The 13,116-nt window shown below is 36.5% G+C and overlaps 1 protein-coding gene across 1 annotated transcript in view; it reads right to left on the reverse strand.

Moving 5' to 3' along the window:
* Window positions 1–13,116, reverse strand: part of GRID2 (glutamate ionotropic receptor delta type subunit 2) — a 1,630,498-nt gene that overhangs the window by 734,373 nt on the left and 883,009 nt on the right. The window contains exon 4 of the mRNA XM_018049306.1: window positions 8,726–8,931. Within this exon, the coding sequence (XP_017904795.1) occupies window positions 8,726–8,931 (206 nt within the window). The remainder of the gene's footprint in view (window positions 1–8,725; window positions 8,932–13,116) is intronic.

The following is a 13,116-nucleotide window of genomic DNA, read 5'->3' on the forward strand; positions in this document are numbered from 1 at the left end:
CTTGGATCCATTCACATTTCAAACTTGCTTTGATAAGACTATAAGTTACAGTAAGAATTTCTTAAAGTAGAGAAGATGTCTTAGTTACCCCATAACAAAAGAAAAAAATTTTTTTTCTAGACCTCCTATACATTATCTGCAAACTTTGTGCATAGTAGCTCGGGCGTTTCCGACACTTTGTGACCCCATGGACTGTAGTCCACCAGGCTGCTCTGCCCAAGGGGATTCTCCAGGCAAGAATACTAGAGTGGCTTTCCATGTGCTCCTCCAGGGCATTTTCCCAACCCAGGCATAGAACCCAGGTCTGCATTGCAGGCAGATTCTTTACCGTCTGCGTCGCCAGGGAAGCCCATCTACAAACTTTGTTTGATTAAATTTTTAGATAGCAATTTTGTTATCTTTATTTTCAACTCCCTCTTGGGGCTGAGAAGAGTAACTTAATTGTTTATTTTCTTGTGGTTTTACTATTTTTCATGTTCTATGTTTACAACATTTTCTTTATCAATTTGTCTGTTCCTTGGAGGCTAGACCCATATATCTTTAATGACTATATTCCTAGCAGTGCTTTCCACATTATTTTACACAGAAAAGCTTTCAACACATTGTCTGAATGAATGAATAAATGAATACTGAATTAGAGAAGGATTTGAATTCCTTTGTCTTAAAAGCTGAAGCAATTGTGATTTCATATTTCAAATAAGTACAGCTTTCATTTATGTTCAGGTATTTTTTTTTTACTTCATTTAAATAAAAAGAATAGAATGAAAATGTTGAACTCATCAAAAAGTTATAGAAAATAAAAACTAGCAAATTAGAGATTGCCAAAATTGTTAAACAGCCTTCAGATTATTAGGAGGAATCAGTAGCAAACTGTCTATCAAGATTAATACCCAAGTCAGTGGTCACAGAAAAGAGGTGAATTGGATCCATCTTATTTGGAAATTTGGACTCATTGGAACCTAATTCCCATCTTCAGAGAGAACTTCTGAGAGCTGAATAGAACTCCAGCCAAAAAAGCAAATACTAAGGCACTTTCAGGCCTTGTTAACACAAGTAAGATCTGTCATGCATGATTTTGGTCAAGTGGAAGTAAAATAAATTTGATATTTTCTCATTTGAAAAATAAAAGTCCAAAGCTGTGGGTTGGCTAGTAACAGAACTGCCTTTCAATTCAATATAATACTGAGCTAAAGTAAAAACTTGGATTTGAGAACAATATAACTATAACAAAAGACTAAGTAAGGAATGAAGCAGTTTTTGTTGGATGGTTTGGTGGATTTTTTTTTTTTAATGCCAGTTAAATTTTTGTCTTCTCTTAGAATTCTATGCCATTGTAAAAGTCATATCCATATAGAGCAGTTGTATTTTTGAGTGACCAGCCATTAGCTGCTACTTGATGCATGCCTACTGAGCCCATGAAAAGAGTTACAACTTTTATTAGAGAAACTAGCACCATTAACTTTTGTTATTATAGAATCATAGAAAGATATTTATTGCAATAAAATCATCAATATAGCCTTTCATTATCTACTTAAGTCATATGCTTCATGTTAAGAGAGAAAAAAAGATAGATGCAAGATGTGGTATAGGAATAATGGCCCTATACTTCAAATACACTAATTAACTTCCCTTTTTATTCACTCTAACATTATTTTCCATCCAGGTACATTGACCCTGTGTTGAAATGAATAACAGACAACATATGGAAAATAAGTGTTTCTCCACCACCTATCATGAAAAACAATTTGAAATTAACTTCAGATTTGAATGTAAATAATAAAACAAAATTTCTAGAAAAAAATGAGAATGTTTTCATGATCTTGGAATAGAAAGCTTTCTTTTAAAAAAAGACAAAAAGCACTAACTATAAAGAAAGCAAATTAATAAGGGAATGCATTAAAAATAAGATGTTCTATTCATCAAAATTTACTGTATATAGAAATGGAAAGACAGTCAATAGGAGAAAGGATTTAAAATATATTTGGCAAAGGACTTTTACCCCTAATATATATAAAGATCCTAATAATCATGGGGGGGAAATAAAAAGAATAGACAGTTAATAAAACAAAATATTAAAAAGTCAATAAATATATAATAACTCATTCATCAGGAAAAGGCAAATTAAAAATAAAATATGAATCTAGTACATATCCACTAGTATAAATAAAATGAAGAAGAAGGAAAATAACAAGTGTTGGTGAGGAAGTAGAAAATTAAAACACTTCTGTCTGCTCCCAGGAGAAGTCCAAATTGGTGTAAATGTTTGGAAAACTGGCTGTATCAGCTAGCATTAATAAGTGACATAATTTATGCATACCTCTTAAGCTAGACATTTCATTCCCAATAAAAATACACACATATAAAGAAAACATGAATAGACTGACTAATTGTAATGAGCAAAACTTGAAAAAAAATCATCAGTAAAAGTTAAATAGACTGTGGCATATTCATATAATGAAATACTTCAGAGCAATAAAATGAATAAAGTTTTCCTACCTATTTCAACATGGATTAACCTTATAAACATAATGTTGAGTAAAAACAGACAAAAGACATATGTAGTATATTTCTATGCATATACAGTTTAATATAAATTGTTAACTAGTTTATTGCATTTTAAGTCAATATAATGGTTATACTTTCAAGAAGGTTATAACCAAGTGGTGCCCAGGAGTGGACTCTGGGAATGCTAGTTATGTTATTTCTTGATTTGGGTGCATGGATATTTGTTAAGTTGTACTTCACAGTTATATGCACTATTAAAGGTAAATAAAAAGTGTACTTCAAAAATGCATATCAGTCATCTATGAACACTATTATTATAGAGATTTTCATGCAAGGAATATATTTGGGGAAAAATTATCGTCAAGTTTCTTTGTCTAATATCATTACATTAGCCTTGTCTTTAAAAAACGGACATTGCATAATATCTCCAAATAATTTCTTTTTCTTGGTAAAAATTGGGTTGTTTGACTAGCTACTAGACAACTATCACAGTAATTTGAATATTCAGGGTACTCCTTTGATGACTAGGAACCTTTCAATATTCCTTGAGACAACTTGTTTTCTAAACCATCATAAAGGCTTATTTCTGGCAAGCTGCTTATATATTTGAAGAAGTAACTTTGCTTTTTTGTTGTTTGACATGATCAAAGTTATCTGGGATACAATAAAACAGAATGAAAACTATTTCATAAAGTGTGATTAAGGAATAAAAGATAATTCCCTTTTATTATTGCAAAATAAACAGATTTTATATAACAGTGGGGTTCTTCTGCAAATTTGGGAAAAAAATGCAAATAGACAATGATATTCATTGCCATTTAAGTAACAGAACTTCTCATTTTCAAAGAATTGAATTTTCTTCTCAAACCTGAAAACTAGAAGTTAAGATCCAAAAGTTCTGATGTACGTATCCTTTCTGGAAAAGGTTTAAATTACATAACATCCATAGTAACATTTTTCCTATATAAAAAATACTGTTTCTTCAAAATATCATCCTAATATATATTTAAATCAAACCATGTGAGCACTCTTGTTTCACCATATTCATTTCAAGGACAGTTACAGGAACATTGTGATAACAATTTTCCATCAATATCACAGCAGGTTGATTTACTCAGCAGCACATAACTGCAGTATTTTTATTAAAGCTTTGAAATCTTGAATGAGAGGTGGAGCACTAATTGTAGACATGTAATATATTAAATTTCTAAGACCTCAAAGGGAGCACAATTAATTCAAACCCATATAATTGCTCCAGGGACAGAAAAAAAAGGTGCAAAGAGAATTGATATGCCCATTTTCTCCTGTAGGAATTAAATGACAATGCTAAGTGAGCAATTTCTTTTTTAAAACTCATTCTTTTGACTTTCAAGTTGATATTTTCCTTGACAATTTTAACAACTTTCCATGCCAACTTATAAAATATAGGAAGCAGTGAAGCTGGGAATTCTGCTATTCCCTCTCTCTGACCAGAATTTCTTACTTCCTCTTTCCCCTCTCTTCAGTGTTTATTGAACCTGTTTCTTTGACCTCATCATAACATGTGGACCCTCTCTCTTTCCCATTATTCCAATGCATCAGTTTTTTATAGCTTCATCTGCCTTTCTCTCCATCATGTAATCCATTGTAAGTCATTTCTATATCTCATAGGACCTGAGAGTCATGTACCCCTTTGACCTGCTGACAAGTTACTTTACCAGTTTCCAGCTCTGTGAGTTTCCTAGCGTCCACTATCAACACTAGTTGCAAAGATGTTGAATGTGGCTGCAGGAAATTGGAGAATAGAACAGATTACATCTAAGGAGGTCTTTAATTTTCTCAACTGTAAATTTGGAATTTGGGCAAAATATTACATGTTGTACTTTACAGATCTAAAATGTTTAAGAAATGTTTAAGTATGCTATCAACTATAACAACAGCTCTTTAAAGTATCTTCTGATAATTTCCAAAACTCTGAAAGAACATTCTGGAATTTATAACTGAAGAAAGTCAATTGGGATATTTTGCAAAACCCCAATAAAATATAAGGGATTGAATAGATTCATAAACAAATAACCATGAGAAAAAGGGACAGAAACCATCTGAAAAGTGTTTTTTAAAATAAATTACTGAAATGGCAGAAAGCAAAGAGGAAATAAAAAAACCTTTTGATGAGGGTGAAAGAGAGAGAGTGAAAAAGCTGGTTTAAAACTCAACATTCAAAAAACTAAGACTATGGCATCTGGTCCCATGACTTCATGGCAAATAGATGGGGGGACAGTGGAAACAGTGGCTGATTTTATTTTGGGGGGCTCCAAAATCACTGTGGACAGTGACTGAAGCCATGAAATTAAAAAAAACGCTTCCTCTTTGGAAGAAAAGCTATGACAAACCTAAACAGTGTATTAAAAAGCAGAGACATTACTTTGCTGACAAATGTTCATGTAGTCAAAGCTATGGTTTTCCAGTAGTCATGTATGGATGTGAGTGCTGGACGATAAAGAAGGCTTAGCACTGAAGAATTGATGCTTTCAAATTGTGGTGCTGGTGAAGACTCTTGTGAGTCCCTTAGACAGCAAGGAGATTAAACTCCCCTCCCTGCTGTCACTTCAGTCGTGTCTGACTTTGTGTGACCCCATAGATGGCAGCCCACCAGGGTCCCCCGTCCCTGGGATTCTCCAGGCAAGAACACTGGAGTGGGTTGCCATTTCCTTATCTAATGCATGAAAGTGAAGAGTAAAAGGGAAGTCGCCCAGTCGTGTCCGACTCTTAGCGACCCCATGAACTGCAGCCTACAAGGCTCCTCCGTCCATGGGATTTGCCAGGCAAGTGTACTGGCGTGGGGTGCCATCACCTTCTCCAGAGATTAAACTAGTCAATCCTAAAGGAAATCAACACAGAATACTCCTTGGAAGGACTTATGCTGAAGCTGAAGCTCCAATACTTCGGCCACCTGATGAGAAGAGCTGATTCACTGGAAAAGACCCTGATCCTGAAAAAGATGGAGGGTAAAAGGACAAGAGGGCAACAGAGGGTGAAACTGTTGGATGGCATCACTGACTCAATGGAGTCTGAGCAAACTCCTAGAGATACTGAAGGACAGGGAAGGGTGGCAGACTGTAGTTCATGGGGTTGCAAAGAGTTGGACATGACTTAGATACTGAACAATAACAACTAAAAAAAGAAAAGCAGATGAAGTAGTGATACCTGCTGAAGCATGGTGGGAGAAGCCAGGATTTGATACCATCATGAGGCAGCAACTGAACAGAGGACTATCCTGCCAAGTCCTAGCAATTCTGATGCCTGGAAATGCCAGGCCAACTGGCAGGCAGGAGTGAAGTGAGGAACTGAAAAGTATGAGAGGAGGTTATGTTTTATAAATTTCTGTGAACACTGAATTAGTAAATAGTGACCCATTGCTCCTAGATGATACACAGGATTTGGGTTTTGCAAACCTTCTTGGTTCTTTAACTGTTTTTATTTGGGGCTTTCCCAGTGCCTCAGTGGTAAAGAATCTGCCTGCAATGCAGGAGATCTGGTTTGATCCCTGAGTGGGGAGGAATCCCTCGAGGAGAGCATAGCAATCCACTCTAGTATTCTGGCCTGGAGAATTCCAGGGACAGAGGAGCCTGGCAGGCTACAATCTGTAGGGTCACAGAGAGTTGGACAGACTGAAGTGACTGAGCACTCATACACACATGTTTCTATTTAAAGCTGCTGTATTTTTTCTAAAGATCTTACAGAAAAACCTGAATGAATTATTGTTTTGTCTAAAAAAGTAATTATTTCTGAAAAGTATAACTGGATGGAGAAATAGGTAGACCAAAGGATTCTGTCTTTTCATTATAAAACCCTCAATTGTGTGTCCTTTTTAAAATTCTGCCCATCTCCCCGCCCACCTCTTTGTCTTTCACACACACGACTGTGCACACACACACAAACACATAACCACACAGAATGGTTTCATTTGCCTATCACTGTCTGCCTAATACATTCTGATTCATTTTGCACCACTCTGGTAAAGCAAATCCTCTGTGAAACATTTCCTGACCCCAGCCAAACTCCCTGCAGACTTAGTGAATTCTCCTATGGCATTCCAGAGCAACATTTACCCATCACTATAATAGTATTTTTCTTTCACATTTTATTATTTAGTTACCTGCTTGCCTCTTCCACTAAATAAGTAATCCTCTAAGTCAGTAACTATTCTGTGTGTCTCCAGACCTCTGATGCTACTTGCCTTTTAAATTTGGTGTGACTTGCCTTTTGAATGAGCTGTGTCTAGGACTTAAGGGGTCAGTCTATTCTCTAAGTGGGAAATGTTTCTGGAACTCCAGAGAGCAGAATCAAGGTGCAAAGTGTTTGAGAACAGCTAATGGAGAAGCAGGGACCACTACATAGATCAGAGAAGAGTATGAAGGCTTGAGACTTTAAACCCAGCCCATAGTTTAAAGATTATGGATATACAGAGACTATACATAAAATCAGTAGTTGTGAAGGACAAAATGAGTGGGAAAAATGTTTTGGGTAGAGGAAGGGAGATATATCTCTCAGGAAAATCACAAACATAGATTTATGTATTTGAGAAAAAAGATGGAAGCAGCAGATTATTACAAGTGTCAAAGTTCAGAGTTAAGAACAGGGGGCCAAAGCACGTGCTAAGTGTCAGACAGGTGCTACATACTACTAGATACATATCTACACCTAGAAAATATGATCTAGAGGTTACCATTTCTTAAGCATCTGCTAGGTACCAGCTGTCCAATCACTCCTTTAAGGCTTATTATATCTCATTAATCTACATTACAAATATAATAAGTTGAAATCAATGATATTCCTATTTTACTGATGACAAAATGGAAGCTCAAAACTGTTAAGTAATTTGCAGGCATCACACGGCCAGAATGTGACTGGCGTGGTCTTGCACCTGTGTGCTGACTACAGTTTCTCTTTTGTGAATCAGCACTCATGCCACTGAGTCTGGTTCAAACCTGCCCTCTCAATGAAGCTTTCTCTGATCTTCCCAACCAAAAGTGACCATAGATACTTCAACCTTATTTATTATAATTTTAAGACTCCAATTTATATTATATGCCCTTATATATTTGCCTTCAGCCTTCTAGCAGATTTTGTCTTTCTTGAAGGAAAGAACAAACTCTTGTAAAACTGGAAACACTCTTTCTATTGGGGAAACATTTAGTGGTTCAATGAGACTCTCTGAGTTACATGCTAGACCTAGAAAGGTCAAAGTTCTATATTTGATCTTAAACTGAATAACAAAGTTTTCTATTAAAATAAAAAATGTATTATAGATATTTTCCAAGTTTTATTCCTCACAGTGATTTATATTCTGCTTCAAGTTCTCTGATACCAATTATATTATAGAGTGTCAAATAACTTCTAACACATTCTTAATTTGGAGGCTTTACATCAGTACTTTGGGAGCTAAAGAAAACACATTGGAGAAGTGAAGAAAACTGTATTAGTGAAATAAAGTCGCCCCAAATTTTAAAACTAATAATAAAATCCATGTGAAAGTATATAACATCATGACTAATTTCAGCACTATATATAGTTAAAAATGTGATCCCCAAAATTACTTGACAATAACCTTTTTTAAGGGAATAGCAAAGCTTTTAGAATATAGAGATCAAATAGTCTCAACTGTATTTTTACAAAGTTTCAGAGCTTCTAGCCAAAGGTACAGATACAATTCAAATTTTGATGATCCAGAACCATAAAATGCACAATGGTCATCACTTTGCAGAGTTTCAGACAGTTTCAATTATTTGTCTTGCTACAGAGTTCTGACTATAGAGGAGAAGAACCTGCTGTATGTTTTCATAGTAGGAATCATGTTTAGGCAAGAATAGCTTTAACTCAAGTAAATCTTTTCTCAGAAGTAAAATTTTAACTTGCATAAAAAATTTAAGTATCAATATTAAACAATTTGTGAAATCCATTCAGGTAAGCAGCACTTTTAAATCCCCATAAGAATTCTTAAAGTCATCCTGGATAGGTGCCTAAATACATATAAATACAAAGCATTCTTAGCAATTAACTGGACAGTACGGGGTAAATGTGATGAACAAGAATTCACTGTGCTACTTCAATTAGTGCTAATGAGAGTTGTGTAGTTAATTCCCTCACACTGCTCTTAATTTTCATCTCCTCTGTGGGATCTATTCTGAAACATTTAATTTTTACACCCTATTCCCAGTCCATGACAATTTTTACTTACCTCAGTTATGAAGGATTTGGCTGTGGCAGGATTCATAACAAGGATCGCTCGCCTAAGAGTGTCTCGATAGCGATTCAATTCCTCTATTCTCATGGTGTCAAAGAGCGTGGTGATCATCTTATTGATGTTGTTTTCCACCTTCTGAAGTGCAACATCCATCCCCTGCTGAGACACTTTGTCCAGAAACTCTTGGATTCCACGGATATCTAGGAACATTAAAAGCCCATCAACGTGTGAATTAAAGCATGGAAGGGAGATAAAAGCTATTTCACTTATATCAATATAGTTTATTGTTCAGTATTGTAGGCTGTTTAAACTACTAATGGAGTAGCTGATGGAACTCTCAGATACGGTTAAGGCTGAGTAGAATTTAATAAGTTTAGATGAAAAATGTATTGTTATTTTAAAAATTAATTTCACTCCACTGAGCTTTCTAAATTATCTCACCTCTGGAAAATGTTAGAACAACATAAAGGGAGGTGGTTGGGGAAGATCCTTACTTCCCTAAAGCAAATGTGAGATAAGAAATTACATTCTTTATATTTCCTCCATATTAAAAGAGTGATACTAACCTCAGGCAAAACATGAATATTATTAATGGCTGATGAATCCGAATCAAGATTACTACTGTTTCTTAAAATGGGCAATGATATCAGTAAACTTGACATTTTCAATCTTAATTGAAAGAGGGTTTTGAGAGGTTATCTTCAAAGGATCTCAGGTCACAAATAGAACAGCTAAACTTTTGCTTGTTTTATGAATACTACTACCTCCTTGGGCTTCCCTCGTGGCTCAGACAGTAAAGAATCTGCCTGCAATGCAGGAGACTGAGGTTTGATCCCTGAGTTGGGAAGTTCCCCTGGAGAAGGAAATGGCAACCCACTCCAATATTCTTGCCTGCAGAATCCCATGGACAAAGGAACCTGGCAGGCTACTGTCCATAGGGTCACAGAGTCAGACAAGACTGAGCAACTTTCACTTTACACGTCACTATCTACCTTGCTCAAATCCTGCCAGCTTGGTAGAGGTTCTTCCCCTTTACCCCCAGGAGTACATGGAATATACTTTGTGTGTAAAACATGAATTTTTAACAAAATACTCACACACTCATCCCCAAATAAGAGAATTTCTGAAAGATTATCAAATAAAGCATTGTGTTCATTTTACACCTAGATAAGGATGGTAAAATACAATCTAAATAAAATATTTATAAATTTGTATTTTAATGTATATTTAAGTACCAACAGGTGCCTGAAATGTCACAAATATTTTTCCTAGTACCATACTGACTATTTATAGAAGAAGGGATCTATACGTTGATAAATATGATTGGAAGGTGTACCTGGCACAATATAATCTTAATAGAGTACATTTGCTTTAACTATAAAATACTGTACATTTTTCTGTATATGCCCATGACATAAAATGTGAAAAGTGAAACAAGTGAAAGATAAGAAGTGAATGGGACTGTAGGTTGCTTATTATTAATTGACTATATCTCAAAACTCCTTACTGTGCATGCATGTAAAATTTATCTCTTAAGAGCAATAATAAGGTCATATGCAGAGCACATCATGAGAAATGCTGGGCTGGAAGAAGCACAAGCTGGAACCAAGATTGTTGGGAGAAATATCAATAACCTTAGATATGCAGATGACACCACCCTTATGGCAGAAAGTGAAGAGGAACTGAAGGGTTAATGCAGCCACAACAGGGAAAGTGGAGATGTGCCTGCAAACTGGGCTCTCTGCTCGGGCTGAACATGCTTGCAAATGAGGTGTTCTGCCAAGGAGTCTGGACACAGCCTTGAGTTTAATGGTCCCTTGCAAACGAGGGAACATTAACTTCTTGTGATAAGAAGAAAGAAAGGGCTTTGGACAGACTCTGCAGTAAGCCGGAATTTCACTCCCTTTTGCTGTACGATAACATTTATGCACATGCGCTATACTGAGAAGGCTTAGTCATACGGTCTGGAATTCTGCCCAGGGGGGCTATATAAAAATAAACCGCAAGCTTGCTTGCTTGCACAGTTCTTTTTCCTCCTGCTGGAGTGGTGGGTGTCTGTCTCTTGTGTGTGTGTCTTGTCTTTGTGTCATTTCACTTGCAATACCCCACAGGAACTAAAAAGCCTCTTGATGAAAGTGAAAGAAGAGAGTGAAAAAGTTGGCTTAAAGCTCAACATTCAGAAAACGAAGATCATGGCATCCGGTCCCATCACTTCATGGGAAATTGATGGAGAAACACTGGAAACAGTGTCAGACTTTATTTTGGGGGGGCTCCAAAATCACTGCAGATGATGACTGCAGCCATGAAATGAAAAGACGCTTACTCCTTGGAAGAAAAGTTATGACCAACCTAGATAGAATATTCAAAAGCAGAGACATTACTTTGCCAACAAAGGTCCGTCTAGTCAAGGCTATGGTTTTTCCAGTGGTCATGTATGGATGTGAGAGTTGGCCTGTGAAGAAAGCTGAGTGCCGAAGACTTGATGCTTTGAACTGTGGTGTTGGAGAAGACTCTTGAGAGTCCCTTGGACTGCAAGGAGATCCAACCAGTCCATTCTGAAGGAGATCAGTCCTGGGATTTCTTTGGAAGGAATGATGCTAAAGCTGAAACTCCAGTACTTTGGCCACCTCATGCAAAGAGTTGACTCATTGGAAAAGACTCTGATGCTGGGAGGGATTGGGGGCAGGAGGAGAAGGGGACGACTGAGGATGAGATGGCTGGATGGCATCACTAACGTGATGGACGTGAGTCTGAGTGAACTCCGGGAGTTGGTGATGGACAGGGAGGCCTGGCATGCTGCGTTTCATGGGTTCGCAAAGAGTTGGACACGACTGAGCGACTGAACTGAACTGAACTGAAGGTCATATATTTTTCAATACATTAGCAATTGAAAGCAATAAGCCAAAAGAATAAGAAAACAAAGTCACAGAGTTGGAAACTAACATTTGTGCAAAATTTATATTTGCAGGTTAAAAACTAAAAATAATTTTAAAATTTGCTTTCTTCTTATGATTAGCTTTATTTTAAAACAATTACTATGAACATTATATGTCCAGTATCTGATGACTCTCAAACTCCTCAGAAAAGAGAACTCATAAATTCTACCTTAGACTCCTTATTCCTAATTAAATTATAAACCCAGGATGTCTGCATTGCAGTAGCTTAAAAGAATAAAGCCTCATCTAGAGCAGAACAAGAGATAAAAGAGTCTGAATAATAATGGTATTATGTATTCATTAAATATCCAGGTCAGAAAGTTCCTAAGGATGTAAGGGTTTCAAGCATGGATTAACCAAAGGGTTAGATCTGATGAAATTTAGCAGATACAGGTACATGCATAACAGGACATGTTCACACTCAAGCAGGCCTCCTCAAACTCTGCTGTGTATCAGAATCACTTGAAAATGTTATTAAAAATGCAGAAGCCTGGGCCCCAACTCAGAACCAATATGCCTTTAAAATATGTGTCAGAGCAGATCCTTGATTTTGAATTGTAAGTTATTATTTCTTCAGTTTGAATCACTTAACTATGCACATAAATATGACAGACAAAACCAAAAATGCATTGGAATAGAGCTGTTCAGAAAACACCAGAGCGGTAAGCTTCAGATCACTTATACTCTTAGTTTTGAGAAAAAGAAAATTATTTCAAAAAAAAAATTGAATATAGTCACCAGTCCTGTGTGTTCAGAATTCAACAGTGAATACCCTTCCCTGTACTGAGATAGGCAACAGACAAGTAAACAAGCTGGCACATACAACTCACACCAAGTGCTGTGAAGGAAACAAGTGCTGGTAGAGACTGACGGGGGGAAGGAGGCTCTGTTTTAGTTAGAATACTCAAGGAAGTTTCCTTTGGAAAAGAGGTGTTTAAACTGTGATCTAAAGGACGAGAGGACACTGCTCAAGCAAGGAGGCAAGATGAGAGGACAACAGCCTGGGAAGATGTCCCGAGGCAGTGAAGAGCTTGTGTCTAAAGTACCTAAAGGATTCCTGCACAGCTGCAGCCCAGTGAGCAAGGAGGAGGGGAGAGTTAGGTGAAGCTGTGTGGAGAAAGGAGGTCAGATGAGGTGGATCCTGGTGAGACCCAGAAAGAGTTTTTGACTTTATCTTAAATGCAGCTTTAATCTCTTGAAAAGTTTTAAGTAGAGGATCTAAATAGATGATGAGCTATGTGTGTAGAATGAAAAGCAGTCTGAGAGTGACGTAGCATGATTCCAATTCAGCTTGTAAATGACTTTTCCTTCATTTAAAACAGTATGACTTTTTTACCTTTTATGTTTGACCAGAAATTAAGTAATTTAATATGTGTATTGTTATTTGGCCAGAAAAGTGATGTGATAAAAGATTTCTATTATTTTTCTGTGTTCTTAGTCTGTAAGTCT

The sequence above is a fragment of the Capra hircus genome, chromosome 6 (assembly GCF_001704415.2).
Source record: "Capra hircus breed San Clemente chromosome 6, ASM170441v1, whole genome shotgun sequence".
Classification (NCBI taxonomy): domain Eukaryota; kingdom Metazoa; phylum Chordata; class Mammalia; order Artiodactyla; family Bovidae; genus Capra; species Capra hircus.